Genomic DNA, 24,365 nt, shown 5'->3' with positions numbered 1-24,365 from the left:
CTGCCATCCAAATACTTGCTTTTCCACCAGAGGTCCCTAGTTAGCAACTGGTAGACTCTTTGACTAAGAGTTGATGAGGCCAATTACAGTATCTCGACAACTGTTCTGCTGTGATCAATTAACTCGCCAGCACGATTTGAATCAGGTCCTTCCAGGTCTACTTACATCTTACCCCAGCTGAGAAAATCCATTCAGAAGAATTCTACCAAAGAAAAACATACATTTCCCCAGCTTTAGGTGTGGATAGAGCATGCATTCCCCATAAATAGGCAAACAGTTATTAATTCGGTTAAACTGGTCTCCCACAGAAAGTGTGATGTGCATCATTTCTTACCTGCAATCTGCAGAAAAGCACTTTGAAAGTTGAAGTTTATTTATTCGTCACAAGTAAGGCTTACATTAACACTGCAATGAAGGTACTGTGAAATTCCCCTAGTCGTCACACTTTGGCACTTGTTTGGGTCAATGCACCTAAACAGCACATCTTTCAGACTGTGGGAGGAAACTGGAGCACCCGGAGGAAACCCACACAGACAGTTGCTGTAAACATTCTTGATAAACCAATACTAGGCAGTGCTTGAAAATTCTGTTTATTGTTTGCAATAATTAAGTTTTAAAAGCATCAGGTAACAGACAGGATTGCATTTGCTTTTCTGCTTGCATATAAAGCACCGATGTGGTATGTTATTTTTGTCAGCATATTCTGTTTCAGTTCCATCATTTCTACTTGAAAGTAATTTACAAATTTACAGCAAACAATAGTTCATATTTGAAAAGGTTAAATATACATTTAAAAAATACTAAATCAGGCACACCCCAAAGTGGGAGAAAGGCAATCAATGGGGTGCACTTTGGCCCATTTCTTTCCAGCTTTTCCAAACTAGGAGATCTTTGCTTTTGGCCGTGACGACAATTAATTTTCCAACATGCCAACCATAGATCTGACCAATTCCATCGTTCCGACCCATTGACAATAGCATAGTCAGGGAACCTAGGGAGACAAGAAATACCAAGCTAAAAAGCAGCTATTAACAAAAAGAAAAAAACTTCCATTATCCATCTCCTGCTCTGAAACATGCAGGGGAAAGCAGACAGATCCACCGTAACTGGCCAACATGAAGGTCAAGATAAAAACAGCAAAACAGAGAGCAGCTCACATGGTTAAAAAGCCAAGTTAATGCTGTAGAGGTGCTACCTAGCCCATTGTGGTGACAGCAAGTTTATTACACACAGGATACAGACTGCATCTGAAAACTGGAACAGTACCGTGTACACAAATGTGCCTGCTCCAACACCCAATGTATGCAACTAGTGTGACTTAGCCACCCCACCTACCTCAAAGTCATGTTGGTATAGAGTACTTTCACTGCATGTTCTGGAGCAATTATTGGCTTAATTATATTGATGCCATCTTGAGGATGTTGCTGTAAAGTCTGATTTGGTAAACCCAAGACCAATGGATGACAGCTTTCAAATGAGCTGTGATCTTTGCACTGGCGCAACTTAGATCCAAGTCCAAACAAAATGTTTATGGACTGTATAGAACCATAGAATCACTGCAGTGCACAAGGAGGCCATTTGGCCCATGAAGCCTGCACCAACAACAATCCCACCCAGGCCCTATCCCCCACGTATTTACCCTACTAGTCTCCCTGACACTAAAAGGGCCAACAATCCCACCCAGGCCTTTCCCCGTCACCCCTATGTATTTATCCTGCTAATCCCCCTGACACTAAGAGGCAGTTTATTATGGCCAATCTACCTAACCCACACATCTTTGGAGTGTGGGAGGAAACCAGAGCAACTGGAGGAGAAAACCCATGCAGACACGGGGAGAATGTGCAGACTTCGCACAGACAATGACCCACCAAGCCGGGAATCGAACCCGGGTCCCTGGCACTGTGAGGCAGCAGTGCTGGGCACCATGCCACCCCTGTAGTTGTCCTTTCCTGCAGATATTCCACCACCAGGTAGGATATTATCAATTGAGTAGAAGCAAACGCGGAAAGAATGACGAAAAGCGATCAGCAATTAAGAAAACAGTTTACACAAACCACTGGTACAATTTTGAGCCATTATGGAAACATTTTCTGCTTTGTAGGTCTCTATCTTTAATGCTGTTTTTATAGACAAACCATGGTCAGTTTAAACTTCAGAGACAGCATTCAATGCACCCGATGCCACATTGGTTCCATATTATGTTCACACATTGCTACATAACTGCAGCACCGCCATTACAGCATTTAATATGCGTTTTATTATGCACCCCTGTCTCCTTTAAAATAAATATAATAGCTGCTTGTGCAGCTATTACAGTGTGACTGGGTGAAATTGTGGTCAATACAGACTCGATGGGCTGAATGGCTTCCATCTGTACTGTAGTGATCCTATGACTGGGGTGATGAATTGTGATCTCAGGTGTTTGATGGATCAAAATAATGGGTCAAGTTGACATATCCCCACTCCAAATACAATTCTTGCCCAAGTCTCCAATTACAACTCGCACCTGACCTTGTGCGAATGCACAAGAGTGGAAGGATGCACGTCCCCAAGTTATCATCCCACCTATCTTCAAAGCAGCCTTGGATTCTGTTCAGCATCTCCTTGGATGGTTAAGGTTAAAAACACCATGTGTCAGGGATCCAGTGCAAGTCCCATCCCACTACATGTGATGCAGCAGACTAGAGTCTTAGAGTTGTCCCCCCCCCGCTATCACCTCTACTTTATTCTTCAAGATTATGCACTGTACATGACAGCTGAATAATTCAGGCGCCAGGGCAAAGACAGACAGAAAGGCCATCTGTAATACCTCACAACCGTTTCTCCCCTTTCCCCCATCCTGCATGCTAATTATTCAAGAGTAGTGGTTCTATGAGATCACTCAATTAAAGCACAGGTGGTTGAATATTAGCTGCAGATCTAATGATCTTTTTCCTTCTTTGTCACTGCTGTCCTATGTCATACTATACCATAGATTAATGGGTTTGAGAGAAGAGAAATATAACTAAAGGAGGTGGAATTCGTCTTGCTGTGTGAAGTTATTGTGCAGTGTCAACTGAATTGAGTCTGGCAAATCCATCATCTCAATAACAGCTCTCTTGTAGTCAACGGATATATTCCCAAATGTGCCAAAAGGATCACTGCACATTGCTGCTACGATTGTGCCTGGCTCCCATCTTCTCAGAACATTTTAAAAAAAAATTAATTTACGGAATGTGAGCGTCGCTGGCTGGGCCAGCATTTCTTGCCCATCCTTAACTGCCCTCCATTTCAGAGGGCATTTGAGAGTCAACCACATTGCTGTGGCTCTGGAGTCACATGTAGGTCAGGCCAGGTAAGGATGGCAGATTTCCTTCCCTAAAAGGACATTAGTGAACCAGATGGGTTTTTACGACAATTGACAATGGTTTCACTGTCATCATTAGACTTTTAATTCCAGTTATTTTATTGAATTCAAATTCCACCATCTACTGTGGCGGGATTCGAAACGGAGAGCACAGAGTATTACCCTGGATCGCTAGTCCAGTGGTAACACCACTATGCCACAGCAGGACCTCCTCACTAGAGGTAGGCAAAAACAAGAACGTATTCAGTTACTTCCTTGCCTCTTCTAGCAGTTATTGAGGCAAGCAAACTTAATATTCATCTTGGAAGTTGTGCGCATGGGTGAATGGAGGAGGAAAGCAGTTTAAACAGTGGGTGGAATTTTTTTTTAAAAACCTGTCCTGTCAAACTCTGATTTCCTTTTTGAAATCATCAGAACAACTTCCTGAAATTATCCGAGACTGAAAAATCTCTACCTGGTTTGTAAACTTTGAGACCCTTTTTGCCAAGGCTGTTGATAATATTATCCACAGCGACCACACCATGGAGTCCCGCATGATAAGCCATTTTAGGCTCCTTCACATGGGCACAATCTCCTATCGCATAAACATTTTCCATCCCATCGACTTGTAGATACTCATTGACTAATAAGGCACCGTCCTCAGCAAGCTGGTTTTCTGTGAAAACAGTAACATAAAATTTACATTTCCAGTTTCTAAGACATGCACAGATCACGCTTTACTTCGCATCATGAAGGAGCAATGTAGTTACATCTTACCTCAAACAGAGGAGTTAACAGGAAGTCTATTTTCAGATAAATTAGAACTCTCCCCACTTAGATGTCAAAATCTAGATTACAAAAAGGTTTCTTTTGAAGTTTCTCTTAACCAAAGAGGGGTGACATTACCAAATTCCTTGCTCAGAGTAATATTTCTTATACAGACTGCAGAAAAATGCTGTGAATTGGGTGAAATACAGCTGACAAAATGGCATTTTAACTTAAAAAGGGGGCCACACAAATTGGAGGCAGCAGTTCACTTCGATGTGGGGAATTTTGAACCATTATCTCAACAGAGCAGCCCTTGCCAGTGATACCCAATATTAAATTATGAGCTCATGATTAGCTTCTCAGTGGGACATAAATAGGTCACACCCAATGTGGTCCTGTGATAGACCTTTTGTTAACAGACTGAAAGCTCATGGAGTAGAAATGGCACTTGGTTTGATGGGCAGAATGGCCTCCTCCTGCACTATAGGGATTCTATGACAGAGTCTGCACCGACCACAATCCCACCCAGGCCTTATCCCAATAACCCCATAATCCCATGCATTTACCCTAGCTAGTACCTCTGACACTATGGCCATGCTAAACTGACCCTATCTACCTAACCTGCACGTCTTTTGGACGGTGGGAGGAAATCAGAGCACCCAGAGGAAACCAATGCAGACACAGGGAGAACTCCACATGGACAGTTACCCAAGCTGGGAATCGAACCTGGCTCCCTGGCACTGTGAGGCAGCTGTGTTAACCACTGTGCCGCCCCATAGGGGAAAGGATGTGAAACAGATGGATTGGCCAAGGGAAATATGTGGGGTTACAGAGATAGGATGGGGGGGAAAAAAAAAAAGAGGGCCTGAGTAAGATATTCTGTCAGAGAATTGGTCCTAAAGAAGCTAAATTAAAGATAAGCAGACTTTATTGAAGAAAGAAAATATATAGCTTTTAAAATATGTGGAATTGTTAATTGTGCAAAAAAACGGACATTTTTCAAATACATAAATCAGCTTTTCGGGTCCTTTTTGGGGTGTTTAGCAGTAATTATGAAGTTAGGCAGACTATTCAAAATTCAGATACACATCATTCAACAAGGTGCAACTTTTTTCAGGTTTTTGAAGCGTTTATTCACTATTTCTGGGAGTCTTCAGCTGTACACCTTATTGAAGAGCATTGACTGACTAACAACATCTTCACTGCTACTCTGCACTGTCAGCAGACTCACTCCCGGAGTCATTATGGCAAGTGCGGACAGTTTTGCCATTATTAGCACGGCAAAAAAAAAAAATGCAGGCCAACACAGGCTGATTGATGACCTTTAGTCGGTTCTGGAAGGTTATCAACTGGAAATGTCAACATCGTTTCCCCCCCCCTCACCATCTGAGGATGAACCAGAATCTTCTGCTTTTAGTAATGAATAGATGGAAGAGGGTTGCCTAGCAATCGGAACATAACAGCACCCAGGCACAGAAGAGCTCTCATTTTACTGAGAATTCCATCCAGCTGTTCATGGCCCAGATATTCATTTAAGGAACACAGGTCAAAAGAGCCTTCAATACATGAATAAAAAGATCCAGTTACCCTGAGAGAAGGATGAAATGGAAGGTCACAAAACAATCAGTGGGGAAGGAAGACGATAAAAAGGTGCTTTAAGAGGGCTAACCTCTACTTCACAAAAAGGTTAGACAGAATCCTTTCCATGCACACATTGAAGTCTGCAAATATATATACCCATGAAATCATTTTCTCCATCGTCCCCAAACTCTCATGTATTCTGTAATCTAATTAAACACCGATTAGAATCAGAATCCCGACAGTACAGAAGGAGGCCTTTCAGCCCATCGAGTCTGTACCGACCACAATCCTACCCAGGCCCTATACCCATAACTCCATGCATTTACCAAGCCAATCCCGCCCAAAACTAGGGTTGATTTGTCATGGCCAATGCACCCAACCTGCACATCTTTGGACTGTGGGAGGAAACCGGAGCACCCGGAGGAAACTCACACAGACATGGGGTGAAATGTGCAAACTCCACACAGACAGTGACCCAAGACGGGAATCAAACCCGGGTCCCTGGCCCTACGAGACAGCATTGCTAACCACTGTGCCACCCCATATACCCATGAAATCACTTCCTCCATTGTACCATGTCCCGTGTCCTGTAATCTAATTAAACACAGATTAGAATCACAGAATTCCTACAGTACAGAAGGAGGCCATTCAGCCCATCGAGCCTGCATGGACTACAATCCCACCCTATCCCTGTAACCCCACACATTCACCCTGCTAATCCCCTCAAACCCAAGGTCAATTTATCATGGCCAATCCACCTAACCCACACATCTTTGGACTGTGGGAGGAAACCGGAGCACACGGAGGAAACCCACGCAGACATGGGGAGAACGTGCAAACTCCACACTGACGGTGACCCAAGCCGGGAATCGAACCTGGGTTCCTGGCGCTGTGAGGCAGCAGCGCTAACCACTGTGCCACCGTGCTGCCCCAATAGGAAACGACAGTATAGGGCTCGCCCGGGATTTGAACCAGGACCTCTCGCTAATTGCCACACCCAAAGCGAGGATTATACCCCTAGACCAATGAACTACAGTTAGAGCCATTTGAAATTTGGGCAAAATCTGTACGTTCCTAATCAGCGAGCCACATTGGTGGGCACCGCTTTGGGTGGTCATTTTTAAATCCTATTGGACATTTTGTGACAGGGCAAGTGGTAGGAATGAGCATTGACTCCTTCTGTTTTACATAAAGTGAGGGCAAGTTGACAATTCTATGTCTTCACACAGTTTACAAAGGCATCAATGAATTGAATATTCATGGTTGGGCTGGAATAAAAATTGATAATACAAGCAAAATACTGCAGATGCTGCAAATCCAAAAGTAAAACCAGAAAATGCTGGAAAAGCTCAGCAGGTCTGGCAGCATCTGAGGAGAGAGAAACAGAGTTAACACTGCGAGTTCCAAGGACCCCAAAGATGTGTGGGTTAGGTTCATAGAATAGAATCCCTACAGTGCAGAAGGAGGTCATTCGGCCCATTGAGTCTGCACCGACCACAATCTCACCCATCCCTACCCCCATAACCCTACTAACCTCCTGACACTTAGCATGGCCAATCAACTTAACCCGCACATCTTTGGAGTGTGGGAGGAAACCAGAGCACCCGGAGGAAACCCACACAGGGAGAATGCGCAAACTCTGCACAGTCCGGGAATCGAACCCGGGTCTCTGGCGCTGTGAGGCAGCAGTGCTAACCACTGTGCCACCGTTGATTGGCCATCCTTAATTTCACCCTAACCTTGAGGGGATTGGGGGTGGGGCCTGGGTGGGATTGTGATCGGTGCAGACTTGATGGGTCGAATGGCCTCCTTCTGCACTGAGGGGATTCTATGAACTAACAGCTCTTGGTAATGTAGAGGAGCCAAACTGTCTGCAAGTTCCTGTGATGTGAAATGAAACATGTTAATCTTGAATACAATTACTGTTGGAGCTCTAATGCAATAGTGTCATCCCCTGATTATTATCTTAACCATTGCTTTCCATCATTGTGGACATGAAAGAGCAGCACCTTAATCAAATGGGTTAGAAATAGAACTTACTAAAAGCATTTGAATATGCTGAAGTGTTGATCCTTATTCCAGTGCAACAGATGACCATGTCCGTAAGGATTTCCAGCCCTTTGTCAGTCACTACTTTCATATCGCTCTGCTTTTCATTCATCACCAGGTCTTGCAGGTTAATGACTTTCTGCCCTATTTGGGAAAAGAACATGATCATCCAATTGCAATGTCGAAGGAGCAGTTCTCAGGAGCGATATAACGTATCACCGGGAGGGTCAGAGGTCCACAGGACCAGCGGCCAAACCAGGCAAGGTCAGGGGTCAAGCAAGTACAAGGTGGACTGAACCTTCTGGGAAGCAAGTCAGGCTGCAGATGGGGAAAGGACATAATCCAGTTCAGTCCCAACAACTGACTCCAAAACAGAAACGTTGACGCAGGTAAGCTTCTGTTGGAAACAGATTCTGGAGAAAGAGTCAACACCAGAAATATTAAGTGATATTTTCTTTCTTTCAGAGTCCAATGGAAGTGCTGTGCATTTCAAACACTTGCTGCAATTTGAGGGCACAGACCGGGGGCGGTGGGGGGGGGGGGGGAGGGGCGGAATCTTACCGACTCGCGACGTCGTTCGATCAGCATGGTGAGCCAGTAAGATCGTGGAAGAGGCAAAAAAAAAAAACTGGATTTGCGCCCGGTTTCTCGCCGGCCCTGGATTGTCGACGTGATCAGCCTCAGCCCAGGAAGGGCACGGGGCTGATTTAAATAATCATTTCCATATAATTAGCAAGTCCCATCATATGGTCACCAGCAACAGGGTGGATATCGGGGCAATATCCGGGTGTGGGGTGGATGGGACAGAGATCTCACTGTTCTGTTGCACAGAACACAGAGATCTGCACACGCACAATAGCGCACTCCAGAGTGAGCAGCTGGCTTTCTGGTGAAACTAGACTCCGTCCACTTCCCCTACTGGCGTGAATCTCACTTTGCCTCTTTTTTTGGCACTAAGTGACATAAGATCGTGTTTCAAAGCTCGCTGAAATAATGGGCGCAAATGTCTCCCGTTTCCATGCTCATTTAGCATTCTTGGTACAATTGCCCCCCACACCTCCACCCTAAGTGTCAGATTTATATACAATCATGACAATAAACAGGACAGCAAAGGGTACCAGAAGCACAGAATTTAAACACCACCTCTCCTCCAAAATGTAAATGATTGTCCCCCACTAAAAAAAAGTCAAAGGGCCTTTGTCCCTTTTAGAAGTTGCACATTGCTAGTCTTAATGGCACCATACCTAACTGCAGTATGACTCCTTTCTGCAGGAGGATATCCCTCAACCCTTGCCTTACACTGGGTAAGAGCTGGACATCAGCCAAAGCAATCCTTGAGTGGATCAACGTTACCTAAAAAGGAAAAAGCATTGTGGAAGAATGTATTTAGCTGTAAATAAGGCATCCTAGCAGATTACATAAAGTGCCAGAAAATGTTCGGCCAATCTAACCAGTTACACTGGCTCGGAAGTTTAACATTTTTCTTTCTCTTGGGTTCATGTGCAAAGCATTCAAAATGCACTGCCCGAAAAAGTGGAGGAGTCAGATTCACTAGTAACTTACGAAAAAGTAATTGAATATATACTCAAAAAGAAATTATTGAAGCTTTGGAGAAAGAGTGAGCACCAGGACTATTTGGGTAGTTTAAAAAAAAAGAGTCATACAATCCCTACAGTGCAGAAGGAGGCCATTTGGCCCATCGAGCCTGCACTGGGAACAATCTCACCCAGACCCTATCCCATAACCCCACGTATTTACCCTAGCTAATCCCCCTGACACGAAGGGTCAATTTATCATGGCCAATCAACCTAACCTGCACATCTTTGGACTGTGGAAGGAAACCGCAGCACCCGGAGGAAACCCACACAGACACAGGGAGAATGTACAAACTCCACACAGTCATCCAAGGCAGGAATTGAACCTGGGTCCCTGGCGCTGTGAGGCAGCAGTGCTAACCACTGTGCCATCCCCTTTAATGGGCTGAACTGAGAATGAAGTCCATTGAATTACCTATTTATTACTATAAAAGCATGAACATAATAGGCTGGTAAAAAAAGAGTGAAGGAGTGTCAGAGGATGAGGGGTGACCTTAGTGGTTTATAAAATTATTAGGGGCATAGATAAGGTGAATAACCCAGGTCAGCTGAGTCACAATGGACAAAGTGACCTCCTTTGTGCTATGCTCCCTACGGTTCTGAACCAATTGACCCTTCAAAGAGTCCAAGTTGCTATGGCAACATCTTTTACACGCATGTTGCAGAGTGGATCCATGAGTGATGGTAGAGGCTCCAATTTTCTTTCCATCACATGGCTGACCAGGAGTCTCTCCCGATCATACCGTCAGCTACTGGGGTGCGTTGGGCGAAATTATAGGCTGATACTCAACCTGTTTGGCTGCATTATTGACACCTTCCTTGGCCATCAAATTCCGGCATGGGACTTGAACTCGAGAGCTTCAAGCTCAGAGGCAGAGACACTACCCACGGCAGCACAAGACATCCCCACTTAACCATTAACAATCCAAAATAATACCAGGAAGATTTATATATTTAGAAATTGCTTTAACATACCGAGACGCTGGTGATATTTGAATATTTTTTTATTAAGGGGGAATTTCAGATAAGTTAAATAAGATACTGAAATTAGGCTATCTTGGGCCCCAAAATGAATTAAATCTTTAGGGTAAACAGACTTCAGGAAAGTCAATCAGCGCCCAGAGGGAGGATCCAGGATGATCCTGGATCACGATGATCCACGATGTGGAAAAGATTGAAAGGGTGCAGAGGAGATTTACAACGATGTTGCCTGGATTGAGTGGCATGCCTTATGAGGATAGGCTGAGGGAGCTCAGTCTTTTCTCCTTGGAGAGACGTAGGATGAGAGGAGACCCAATAGAGGTATATAAGATGTTGAGAGGCATAGATCGGGTGGACTCTCAGAGGCTTTTTCCCAGGGTGGAAATGTCTGCTACGAGAAGACACAGGTTTAAGGTGCTGGGGGGTAGGTACAGGAGAAATGTTAGGGGGAAGTTTTTCACACAGAGGGTGGTGGGCGAGTGGAATCGGCTGCCATCAGTGGTGGTGGAGGCAAACTCAATAGGGTCTTTTAAGAGACTCCTGGATGAGTACATGGGACTTAATAGGATGGAGGGTTATAGGTAGGCCTAAAAGGTAGGGATATGTTCGGCACAACTTGTGGGGCCGAAGGGCCTGTTTTGTGCTGTAGTTTTCTATGTTTCTATGATATTTGACCTCCAGCACCTTGAAGACAATCCGATTCAGTAACTCAACTCAGTGGAACTTGGATGCAAAATGTTGGAATGAAACAGACTTACACTGCGATTTGTCTTCAATGCATCACAGAACAGCTACGCTCTGGGGATGTGTAGGGAGTGTAGCTCAGTGGTAGAGCGCATGCTTTGCATGTATACGAGGGCCCAGGTTCAATCCCCGGCATCTCTACAGGGTTATTTGGGGCGGCATGGTGGCACAGTGGCTAGCACTGTTGCCTCACAGCGCCAGGAACCCCGGAGGGTTCGATTCCTGGCTTGGGTCACTGCCTGTGTGGAGTTTGTACATTCTCCCCGTGTCTGCATGGGTTTCCTCCGGGTTCCTCCCACAATCCAAAGGTGTGCGAGTTAGGTGGATTGGCCATGCTAACTTACCCCTTAGTGTTAAGGGGAGGCACAAGCTAGGGTAAATGCATGAGGTTACGGGGAAAGGGCCTGGGTGGGATTGTGGTTGCTGCAGACTTGATGGGCCGAATGGCCTCCTTCTGCACTGTAGTGATTCTATGAAAAATGTGATTTTTACCCCAAAGAGCAACTTGTATGATAGCATGCAACGGCAACCTTAGTCCATGCACAGGACAATCACTGCTACATACCTCCTTGGCAGGGTAATCGGTTTTGATTTCTGCTGCCATTTCCACCCCAGCAGATCCACCTCCAATTACAACAACTCTCTGAGCTTCTTGAACCTGTGTGAACACACAAGAATTAATTTAACAAGAGTACAGGAATCCCTACGGAACAGCCAGAGTGGAAATTACAGATTTAACAAGGATCATTTAAAAAAGAACACATTTTACCTGCCTGCCACAGAGCATTACCTTTTCAACCAGATCTTCGTACATCTGAATGGCATTCTCCATCGTAACTGCTTCCGCAAATTTTCCAGGGAATGGTCCAGAGCTACCAGTTGCCAAAATGAGGTGGGAGAAATGTATGATCTTGAAAAATAAAAGCAGCGTGCTGTGATATGGACCTTAAAGGTCAATAGGAATTATTTTTCCGAAACAATGCAATGCTTACCTCTCCACTTTCTAAAATAACATCCTGTTTTTCTCTATCAATATCAACGACCTTTCCTTGCTTGAAGTTCTCTGCAAACGTTTTTGCGAATGGTATGAATGTTTTCTTTGCAAACCCTGATGAAAGGAAGGCAACACTGGAGTACGATGTTGTGAGAGTTAGAATGCATCTTCCAAGTAAAAGATTCATGCCCCCATTGGGCAAGAAATTGTAACCACTGCAGCATTTCTGGTCATATCCATGAACCTACAAATTGGTGTGCACGTTGAGAGTCAACAATAGTCTGCTCTTGAAATTGGGACGTCATACTCGCTGTTCAAAGCTGAAGTCAAAATGGTAAATGCTGACCAACATCTTTAATTGCAACATTCCCATCCTTGTTTTTAAATCCCTCCATGACCTTGTCTCCCTGTAATCTTCTCGGCACAGTGGTTAGCACTGCTGCCTCACAGCGCCAGGCACCTGGATTCGATTCCCGACTTGGGTCACTGTCTATGTGGAGTTTGCACGTTCTCCCCGTGTCTGCGTGGGTTTCCTCCGGGTGGCTCCGGTTTCCTCCCACAGCCTGAAAGACGTGTTGGTTAGGTGCACTGACCCAAACAGGCGGCGGAGTGTGGCGACTAGGGGAATTTCACAGTAATTTCATTGCAGTGTTAATGTAAGCCTTACTTGTGACTAATAAATAAACTTTACTTTTTCTCCAGCCCCACAACCTATAGACCGTAAGGCATAGGAGCAGAATTAGGCCACTCGGCCCATCGAGTCTGCTCCGCCATTCAATCATGGCTGATATTTTTCTCATCCCCATTCTCCTGCCTTTTCCCCCCCATAACCCCTGATCCCCTTATTAATCAAGAACCTATCTCTGTCTTAAAGACACTCAATGACCTGGCCTCCACAGCCTTGTGCGGCAAAGAGTTCCACAGATTCACCACTCTGGCTGAAAACATTCCTCATCTGTTTTAAAAGGATCGTCCCTTTAGCCTGAGGCCAAATGTCCTGCTCCTATCTTCTAAGCAGCTCCAATTTTAATTGCTCTGCCATTGATGGCCAGGTCTTCAGTTGCCTAGGCCCTATAAACCTCTCTGCCTTTCAAACTTGCTCTCCTCCTTAAAGAGGCTACTTAAAACCTACTTTTCAATCAAGCTTTTGGCCATTTGCCCTAGTATCTCCTCAAGCGTTTCATAGAACATAGAAAGCCACAGCACAAACAGGCCCTTCGGCCCACAAGTTGCGCTGATCATATCCCTACCTCTAGGCCTATCTATAGCCCTCAATCCCATTAAATCCCATGTACTCATCCAGAAGTCTCTTAAAAGACCCCAACGAGTTTGCCTCCACCACCACCGACGTCAGCCGATTCCACTCACCCACCACCCTCTGAGTGAAAAACTTACCCCTGTTTCAGTTTCATGTTTTACCTCAAAATGCCTTGGGAGATTTTTATCAAGTCAAAATTGCTGCATTCAAAAAAAATGTTTTTGTTGCTGAAAAGCTTTCGTGCAAACACTTTAACGTTCAGGCAAACAGTTTATAAAGTATTGTTAACTATTTCCTGTGTCATACAAATGTATTCAATGCTCGAACAAAGAACAAAACAGCACAGGAACAGGCCCTTCGGCCCTCCAAGCCCACGCCGCTCCCTGGTCCAAACTAGACCATTCTTTTATATCCCTCCATTCCCACTCCGTTCATGTGGCTATCTAGATAAGTCTTAAACGTTCCCAGTGTGTCCGCCTCCACCACCTTGCCTGGCAGCGCATTCCAGGCCCCCACCACCCTCTGTGTAAAATATGTCCTTCTGATATCTGTGTTCAACCTCCCCCCCTTCACCTTGAACCTATGACCCCTCGTGAACGTCACCACCGACCTGGGGAAAAGCTTCCCACCGTTCACCCTATCTATGCCTTTCATAATTTTATACACCTCTATTAAGTCTCCCCTCATCCTCCGTCTTTCCAGGGAGAACAACCCCAGTTTACCCAATCTCTCCTCATAACTAAGCCCCTCCATACCAGGCAACATCCTGGTAAACCTCCTCTGTACTCTCTCCAAAGCCTCCACGTCCTTCTGGTAGTGTGGCGACCAGAACTGGACGCAGTATTCCAAATGCGGCCGAACCAACGTTCTATACATCTGCAACATCAGACCCCAACTTTTATACTCTATGCCCCGTCCTATCAAGGCAAGCATGCCATATGCCTTCTTCACCACCTTCTCCACCTGTGACGTCACCTTCAAGGATCTGTGGACTTGCACACCCAGGTCCCTCTGCGCATCTACACCCTTTATGGTTCTGCCATTTATCGTATAGCTCCTCCCTACATTATTTCTACCAAAATGCATCACTTCGCATTTATCAGGATTGAACTCCATCGGCCATTTCTTTGCCCAAATTTCCAGCCTATCTATATCCTTCTGTAGCTTCTGACAATGCTCCTCACTATCTGCAAGTCCTGCCAATTTTGTGTCGTCCGCAAACTTACTGATCACCCCAGTTACACCTTCTTCCAGATCGTTTATATAAATCACAAACAGCAGAGGTCCCAATACAGAGCCCTGCGGAACACCACGAGTCACAGGCCTCCAGCCGGAAAAAGACCCTTCCACTACCACCCTCTGTCTTCTGTGACCAACCCAGTTCTCCACCCATCTCGCCACCTCCCCCTTTATCCCATGAGATCCAACCTTTTTCACCAGCCTACCATGAGGGACTTTGTCAAATGCTTTACTAAAGTCCATATAGACGACATCCACGGCCCTTCCATCGTCAACCATTCTGGTCACTTCTTCAAAAAACTCCACCAGGTTAGTGAGGCATGACCTCCCTCTCACAAAACCATGCTGACTATCGTTAATGAGTTTATTCCTTTCTAAATGCGCATACATCCTATCTCTAAGAATCTTCTCCAACAACTTCCCCACCACGGACGTCAAGCTCACCGGCCTATAATTACCCGGGTGATCCTTCCTACCCTTCTTAAATAACAGGACCACATTAGCTATCCTCCAATCCTCTGGGACCTCACCTGCGTCCAGTGATGAGACAAAGATTTGCGTCAGAGGCCCAGCGATTTCATCTCTCGTCTCCCTGAGCAGCCTTGGATAGATTCCATCAGGCCCTGGGGATTTGTCAGTCTTTATATTCTCTAACAAACCTAACACTTCCTCCCTTGTAATGGAGATTTTCTCCAACGGTTCAACACTCCCCTCCGAGACACTCCCAGTCAACACATCCCTCTCCTTTGTGAATACCGACGCAAAGTATTCATTTAGGATCTCCCCTACTTCTTTGGGCTCCAAGCATAATTCCCCACTTTTGTCCCTGAGAGGTCCGATTTTTTCCCTGACAACCCTTTTGTTCCTAACGTATGAATAAAATGCCTTGGGATTCTCCTTAATTCTGTCTGCCAAGGACATTTCGTGACCCCTTTTTGCCCTTCTAATTCCCCGTTGGAGTTCTTTCCTACTTTCTTTGTACTCCTCCAGAGCTCCCTCCGTTTTTAGCTGTCTGGACCTAACATACGCCTCTCTTTTCTTTTTGACCAGTCCCTCAATTTCCCTGGTTATCCACGGTTCTCGAATCCTACCCTTCCTATCCTTTTTTACAGGCACATGCCTGTCCTGTAGCCCTAACAACTGTTCCTTAAAAGACTCCCACATGCCAGATGTGGATTTACCCTCAAACAGCCTCTCCCAATCAAGAGCTGCCAATTTCTGCCTAATCCCACTAAAGTTAGCCTTCCCCCAATCCAACACCTTACCCTTGGGACACCACTCATCCTTTTCCATCACTATCCTAAAGCTAACAGAACTTTATTATTTCAAGTTTGGTTAAATATTATTCAAACTCTGCGACAGACACCATGGTGGGTGGATGTGAGCTAACTAGTTACTCCCCACATCCTGGAATGCATCTTTCTCCACATTGGAAAACAAACAGGCCAATCATGCAGAGATCTCACAATCGTTTTTTCTGGTCACTTATAGGTGTATGTAAATACCGTGCTGCCAGTTCTGCTCTCCCCACACCCTCCCAGAGTTCATTTAACCTAGGGCTTCATCCATGCAGCTGTGTTTTGGTTTCCTTGTACTTTCGACTGGGAGCCCAACCTATGAATACAGGCATTCAACAATGAATCATAGAATCCCTACAGTGCAGAAGGAGGCCATTCGGCCCATCGAGTCTGCACCGACCATGATCCCACCCAGGCCCTATTCCCGTAACCTCAAATATTTACCCTGCTCATCCCCCTGACACCAGGGTCAATTTAGCATGGCCAATCCACCTAACCCGCACATCTTTAGGCTGTGGGAGGAAACCGGAGCACCCGGAGGAAACCCACGCAGACACGGGGAGAATGTGCAAACTCCACACAGGCAGTGACCCGAGGCCGGAATTGAACCCGGGTCCCTGGCGCTGTGAGGCAGCAGTGCTAACCATGCTGTCCCTTCCCCTCTTAACCCCCCCCCCCCCCCCCCCCCACCACCACTTCGAGGGAGTGCAACAAAGTTTATTTTGCGCGAGACAAAACTATTGACATTGAAAACAAGAGGCTCTCAAAGCACACTTACCGGTGCAGAATTTTACAAGTGGATTAAAATTAGTCAAGCTGTTTCGTTGCAGTTAATTACTCAGTTGCTCAAAAACAGACAAATTCAAACGGCATTTATGAAGCAAGTAATCCCAATTAGTAATGACAGTATCTCCCGTATCACTCAAATCTCCCAACATGAATGTAAACATCAAGCAATTGTTCAAACATCGTCTCCTCTGGGGATGTCCTTGCTCTTGTTCTTGTCCACCCTTCCAGCGTTCTGTTACATGATGAGAACGGAATTATGCTTTGGGTGTGTACAAAACATCAATGCCCTTCTTCCAAGACACCTATGAAATGTCGCACCTTCAAGGTCACTATTTTGAGATGAGCACCACAGGGATTGTGTGCCTCATTAGCTTTGGCATTGTTAAAAAAAAAAATCCCTTGGATCGTAACAGAAAATTGTTAAAATAAAAACCACATCACAAAATGGTTACAGCACAGGAGGAGGCCATTCAGCCCGTCATGTCTGTGCTAGCTCTCTGAAGGAACAATTCACCGCCACTCCCTGCTTTCTCCTCATAGCCCTGTACATTCTTCCTTTTCAGATAATCCAGATCTCTTCCAAGTTCCTCAACTGAACCTACTTCTGCCACACCCTCAGGCACGACATTCCAGATCCTAACCGCTCGCTGTGTGAAGGTGTTTTTCCTTGCGTGCTTCTTTTGTCAACAATTTTAAACCCGTGCCCTCTTCATCTTGATCCAGTAGAAACAGTATCTCCCCAACAACTCTTCCAGACTCCTCGTGATTTTGAATATCTCTATCAAATCTCCTTTCACCGAACCATCCACGTAACTGATGTTCCTCATCCCTGAAATCATTGTTGTGAATCTGTTCTGCACTCCCTCTCCAAATTCCTAAAGTACAGTGCCCAGAAAAAAATGTGATACCCCAGTTGAAGCTGAACCAGTGTTTTATACACATTTAACATAACTTCCTCGCTTTTGTACACTATGCGCCTTTTAATAAAACCGAGGATAAATATGTTTTTATTAACCACTCAACTTGTCCTGCATCTTTGAAGATTTATGCACATATACACCCAGGCCCCTTTTAGAATTGTACCTTTATACTGTCTCTCCATGTTCTTCCTACCAAAATGAACCAATTCACACTTCTCTGCATTAAATTTCATTTGCCACTTGTCCACCCATTCCAACTTCCTTTTGAAATTGTACATTATCCTCCTCAGTTCACACGCTTCCAAGTTTTGTATTTTCTGCAATTTTTTTAAAAATTCATTCGTGGGTCATGGGTGTTGCTGGCTGGCCAGCATTTATTGCCCATCCCTAGTTGCCCTTGGAGAGCAGTTGAGAGTCAACCACATTGCTTGGAATCACATATAGGCCAGACCAGATAAGGAAGGCAGATTTCCTTCCCTAAAGAACATTAATGAACCAGACAGGCTTTTCTGACAATCAGCAATGGTTTCATGGTCATCAGTGGATTCTTAATTCCAGATATTTTTAAATTGAATTAAAATTCCATCATCTGCCGTGGCTGAATTCAAACCCGGGTCTCCAGGACATCAGCTGAGTTTCTGGATTAACAATCTAGTGATAATACCACTCGGTCATCACCTCCCTCTATGCTGAATTAGGGCCCTGAACACCTGTGTCTAGGTCATAGAATCCTCTAGTGCAGAAGGAGGCCATTTGGCCCATCTGTTCTGCACTGACCACAATCCCACCCAGGCTCTATCCCCATAACCCCATGCATTTATCCTAGCTAGTCCCCCTGACATTAAGGGGCAATTTAGCAGGGCCAATGCACCTAACCCGCATATCTTTGGACTGTGGGAGGAAACTGGAGCACCCGGAGGAAAGCCATGCAGACACTGGGGAAAACGTGCAGACTCCGCACAGACAGTAACCCAAGCCGGGAATCGAACCCAGGTCCCTGGTGCTGTCAGGCAGCAGTGCTAACCACTGTGCCACCGTGCTGCCCATTAACATATATATATAAGGAAGAGCAGGAGTCCTAACGCCTGCCTGGGGAACATCACTTCCTCCAGTCTGAAAAACCATTAACCACTACTCGGTTTCCTGTGACTCAGCCAATTGTTGCTACAGCCCCTTTTATTCCAAATGTTTGCTGGTTCATTATACCAGAATTCATTTGAGTTCAGTCCACAATTAACCCGCAGCTGAGTTTTCTGTTAACGCACCACTTTCCACTGATGCTCTGAGGGCTCCTGGGTTGTGATGGAAAGCATCTTTGATATCGATCAACGTGAATGGCACTCTGTACGACTTCAGCCGATTTCCTGCTGCAATCCCTCCAAAGCCGCCACCAACAATCACGACGTGGACGCTCTCATCCACAGATACTGTCCCCCCCATGGTTCTTCTGGGTAGGGGGTCTAGGGAAAGGAAAACAAAAATGGGGGGGGGGGTAAAGTGAGCATTTGCTTGAATATCTAATGTTCCAGTAATTGATATGCACATTATAATTAATAACCTCTGTACATCACAAACATATCAATGGTTTAAGTATTAATAAATTCCACTCCTGCCAGTTGTGTTCTGCAACATCAAGAAATGAGCCTTTGTTCTAAACACTTAATTATATCAAAGGTCGCAAACACAACAAAAGCAACTGCACGTGCCCACCACGGGAATCGGAGCGGGCGAGGGGCGGAGTGTGGGAAGGTCCATTGACCTCAGGCGGAATTCGTACGGCTTTGGGACGAGTGAGGCTGTAAACCCCCGCCCATATAGAGTGGAGCTGTCAGTGTGACTCGAGGTCATAGAGTTTTACAGCATGGAAACAGGTCCTTTGGCCCAACTTGTCCATGCCACCCTTATTTTAAAAAAATGACTAAGCTAGTCCCAATTGCCTGCATTTGGCTCATATATAGAGGCCGTAGGACTAAGGAACTGTATTGATGTCAGGAATGTCCATGCACCAGTCAGTGCTAAGAGACAAGAATTGTTACAAATGCTGTTGGCAGCATATGAGAATTCACACATGCACCAGGTAAAATAATCCTCGGGGGCAGATTTAGTGCCTCACATTAGTGCCGAGTAAACAAACTATTGACTGTCCGGAGACTCCACTTCACAAAGGCAAGTTTGCATAAAATAGTGTTTCAAGATCCCATTGTTAATTGGATTGGAAACAGTGATGCAAAGCTGGAAACTGTTTGGGGTGATGTGGCCTTTAATTGCTCCCCCCACCCCCCTCCCCCTCCATTCCACCTCTGTTAACATGCGTACATCTGGATAAGAGACTGTGCTCAGAGGGGTCTACCCTGCGATACAGAATACTCCAGCCACCCAGCCAAACACAGAGAAGCACCTGTGTGACATGACTATTTCTCAGGCTGTGGCCTTTGAGCAAGGCACAGTCAACGCCAGTTTTACAATTCAGAAATGCACCCAGGAGAATCTGATGAATGTTATTTCACATCGTATCACTGCAGCCACCATATCAACGTGACAAGTTATCAGCAACTGGGGTATCGAAAAGGGAATGACTCCACGACTAACCAGATTAAAACTGAGGAGGTGGCCATTCTACCCATCTAGTTCATCCTCCCACATGCTGGCTTCATATCACAGTGGGCAACCTCTGTTCAAACTGGATTATCCATTAACAATTCTGACTAATGTCCATCATTTTATCACTGCATCCAAGTTATTTATGCACAAGATGAGAAATGAAAGATCTGGCATCTAACTCTGATCACTCCGTTCTGTACATCTCCCTGACATCACCAATGTGTCAACCCAACCCATAGATAGCAGGTGGAAAGAGGGTTTTTAACATGTATTCTTTCGTGTGATGTGGGCATCGCTGACAAAATCCAGCATTTATTGCCCATCCCTAATGGCCCTTGAACTGAGTTGTTAGTTAGGTCATTTCAGAGGGCAGTTAGGAGTCAACCACATTGGTGTGGCTCTGGAGTCACATGTCGGCCTGACCAGGTAAGGATGGCAGATTTCTTCCCTAAAGGACATTAGTGAACCAGATGGGTTTTTCAGACAACAATAGCCATCATGATCACCATTACTGAAACTAGCTTTTATATTCCAGATTTGTGAATTGAATTTCGCTGCCGTGGTGGGATTTGAACCCATGTCCCCAGCACATTAGCCTGGCCCTATGGATCACTAGTCCAGTGACATTACCACTACACCGCTATCTCTCTCTCTCTGGAAAATAAAAAAGAGGTCACTGCAAAATACATCCCAAGTTTTGAGGTTAGCCCAGGACGGTAGCTCTGCTAAAATACATTCATAGACTTTCGCAGCACAGAAAGAGGCCCTTCAGCCCATCATATTGGCTGATGCAGACAAGCACCCATCTATTCTAATCCCATTTCCCAGCACTTGGTCCATAGCCTTGTATGCCATGGCGTTTCAAATGTTCATCCAAATGCTTCTCTGGCAGCGAGTTCCAGATTCCCACCACCCTCTGGGTGAAGAAGATTTTCCTCCAATCCCCTTTTCCTTACATCTATGCCCCCAGGTTATTGACCCCTCTACCAAGAGGAAAAAAAGTCTTATCCAACCTTCATCCCTCAATTTTATTTGCCTCAAATCAAGCCTTCTCTGAACCAAAGAAAACAACACCAACCTAACCAGCCTCTCCCCATGGCCAAAATGCTCCAGACCAGGCAAATTTCCTCTGCAATGTTTCAGTTTCCATTAGTTGCTGGTGACATTGGAGGAGCAAGGGCAAAACCATGAGGAGACACCCAGACTGACGATTGTCTACCTGTTTTCTGCTTATTAAAAAAAACTCCAAATAGCTGAGTCATTTAGACCAGGAAGAGTCCAGTTCTGATTTATCGATACAGCTAGGTGATTTCAGTCCACACACACACACAGATTGGTTTGAAGGGGAGACCCCACCAAAGAAAAACAAAGTTTACTATGTTGGACCAAACTAAATATTCTAATTGACAGTCACTCAGTCAGTGGTTGTATATTGCTGGAAAGAGACACATTATGGGCAGCACGGTGGCAGAGTAGTTAGTTAGTTAGCACTGCTGCCTCACAGCACTAGGACCCGGGTTCAATTCTGGCCTCGGGTCACTGTCTATGCGGAGTCTGCACGTTCTCCCCGTGTCTGCATGGGTTTCCTCCGGGTGCTCCAGTTTCCTCCCACACTCCAAAGATGTGCGGGTCAGGTTGATTGGCCACACTAAATTAAACCTAGTGTCAGGGGATTAGCAAGATAAATATGTGGGGTTACGGGTAATAGGGCCTGGGCGGGATTGTGGTCGGTGCAGACTCGATGGGCCGAATGGCCTCCTTCTGCAATGGAGGGATTCTATGAATATTGCTGAAGTTTTTCCATCTTGTACTCATCAGGACAAATGCAAGAATACTAAATTTCAGACGACCTAGACAAATTGGAAAGATATTTGGCGTCCCTGCCCCCATCCTGATGGGCGCAAGGCAACTTCAACAATAGGTCTCTCCCTTCAGCCACTCCTGGAGGTTTCATTATCTAACCAACCACACACCCTCCCTCCCACTCATTGGGCTTACTGCACCACTCAACCACCAATATGTCTACCCTCATGGCACACTCCACAGAACTATACAATCCCGACAAGAACAGGAAGAGGCCCATCGAGTCTGCACTGACTCTCCAAAACAGCATCCCACCCAGACCCTCCCTCCCCCCCTGCCCTTTCCCTGTAATAGCACACATTTACCATCTAGCCAACAGACCTTGGGACACCAAGGAGCAATTTAGCATGGCCAACCCACCTCACCTGCACATCTTTGGACTGTGGGAGGAAACTGGAGCACCTGGAGGAAAGCCACATAGACACAGGGAGAATGTACAAATTCCACATAGTCACGCAAGGCCAGAATTGAACCCAGGTCCCTGGCACTGCAAGGCAGCAGTTCTAACCACTGTGCCACCACATCATTCAAAAAGTGAACAGTTGTCAAACTGTATGTCAACTTTAATCAATAGCCCCTTTTCCAAGCTCAGACTTTGTGTTTAAAGCAAGAAGAAAGGATTCAAAGAAGATTTAGAAACACCCAATTTTAATTTACTGTCCCCTTTATTTTTTCCCCCTTCTATCCAGAACTGCCTGCCTTTCAATTACTGGGGACTCTCGGTCACTCCTGGGGATTTGGCAACTCTTAACATGAGCTGTCACAGAAATGACACCCCCCAACTGGTCTGGTGCAATGTGTGTTTAAAACGGGATTATTCTGACTGTACAGGACTGCTGGGGCACAGCGTCCAATCGCCAACAGGAGGGCATCAAAATCCTGCCTACAATACAACAGCAGGAATTGTTGCTGTATTTGCGTTTAGAAATTGATTGAAACTTACTTACTTACCAAAGTGCAATCCCTAGTGCATTTAAGAAGTTATACAAACGCTCAAAAGATGTCGCAGGAATTAATGTCCTGTAATGCCAGTTTCACTGGAAGCAGAGGCACTTTTGCACCGGCTAACCTGCGAAACCAACGCGGACACAGTTCAAGCAAGACCGCGGTGTCAGAAACGACTCGCAGCCACAACTCACCGATCCAGGAGCCCCTGTGATCACTAAGCAGCCTGAAAACACGAGCTGCCGGAGGGGAAACAGTCGCTGCTCAATCACGTGAAACTCCTCTCCTACCTCTTGCTTTTACACACACACCCAGGACCCAATTACAACTCTGCCAGCATAGTGTTCACTCCTGATTCGATCCGGGCATACTGCTTTCGGACCAACGCCCTTGAAGAGGGGGAGGTCTGAACTAACCACAGCTAATTCTGCTATGTGTTTAACTGTGTGCTAATCTGTAAAAACAACAGCACACAGTGAAATGTGATGAATGTAAATAGTTTGAAGAACTGAACTGTAATGAATGTAATGTCTTGTAACTGAGCAGTAAAGTATTGTAAATATGACTGGCCTTTTTTGCACTGTTTGTCATGATGGGAAATGTCTTCTGTAATGGTTTATTTCAGAGTATCTATGAATAAAATATATTTTTGAAAAAAAAATCTGCTATAGCCAGCTCTCCCAGTACTTGGTGCTGGTGACACTTGGTGTGGGGCACTTCCAGGAAAAGTCAATCCAGCCACCACCTCAAGGTTCAGCACTAACTTACAAACTCACTTAACTCCAACTGACTAGTTGAACCAGGGTTAGATCTATTGGCGGCCCTTTAAGGCAGATGTCTGTGTGGAGTTTGCACATTCTCCTCGTGTCTGCGTGGGTTTCCTCCGGGTGCTCTGGTTTCCTCCCACAGTCCAAAGATGTGCGGGTTAGGTTGATTGGCCATGCTAAAATTGCCCTTAGTGTCCTGGGATGCGTAGGTTAGAGGGATTAGTGGGTAAATATATAGGGATATGGGGGTAGGGCCTGGGTGGGATTGTGGTCGGTGCAGACTCGATGGGCCAAATGGCCTCTTTCTGTGCTGTAGGGTTTCTATGATTCCACTGTGTACGACTTATATTCACAGTGCATTATTGAGGAGGGCTGTTTAAATTTAAAGTTTATTTATTAGTGTCACAAATAGGTTTACATTAACCCTGAAATGATTATGTGGCTAAAATGGAGCATACTGTCCAGCTCAAATTGTTACTTGAATCTGCCTGCCATAGATAAGTTTGAGTTTATTTACTAGTGTCACAAGTAGGCTTATGCTGCAATGGGGTTACTGTGAAAATCCCCTAGTCGCCACACTCCGGCGCCTGTTAGGGTACACTGAGGGAGAATTTAGCACAGCCAATACACCTAACCAGCACATCTTTC

General features: G+C 45.4%; 1 protein-coding gene across 2 annotated transcripts; it reads right to left on the bottom strand.

Moving 5' to 3' along the window:
* Nucleotides 1-574: 574 nt before the first annotated feature.
* Nucleotides 575-23,308, bottom strand: aifm2 (AIF family member 2). Of its 2 annotated transcripts, none has more exons than XM_078199307.1 (9): nucleotides 23,145-23,308; nucleotides 18,807-19,001; nucleotides 12,036-12,151; nucleotides 11,834-11,953; nucleotides 11,609-11,701; nucleotides 8,968-9,076; nucleotides 7,715-7,867; nucleotides 3,801-4,001; nucleotides 575-991 (listed from the first exon to the last, which is right to left on the bottom strand). In XM_078199307.1, exons 2-9 carry the CDS (start codon nucleotides 18,979-18,981, stop codon nucleotides 837-839), a joined length of 1,122 nt encoding a protein of 373 aa, XP_078055433.1. In that variant the 5' UTR covers nucleotides 18,982-19,001; nucleotides 23,145-23,308; the 3' UTR covers nucleotides 575-836. The 2 variants fall into 2 exon arrangements, with proteins under 2 accessions (XP_078055433.1, XP_078055434.1); XM_078199308.1 differs by having other exon boundaries at nucleotides 22,957-23,184.
* Between the last annotated feature and the right edge of the window lie 1,057 nt (nucleotides 23,309-24,365).

Source organism: Mustelus asterias, chromosome 28 (assembly GCF_964213995.1).
Source record: "Mustelus asterias chromosome 28, sMusAst1.hap1.1, whole genome shotgun sequence".
NCBI classification, from domain to species: Eukaryota; Metazoa; Chordata; class Chondrichthyes; order Carcharhiniformes; family Triakidae; genus Mustelus; species Mustelus asterias.
Note: the sequence above shows the minus strand (reverse complement) of the source record. Positions and strands in the feature narration are given on the sequence as shown.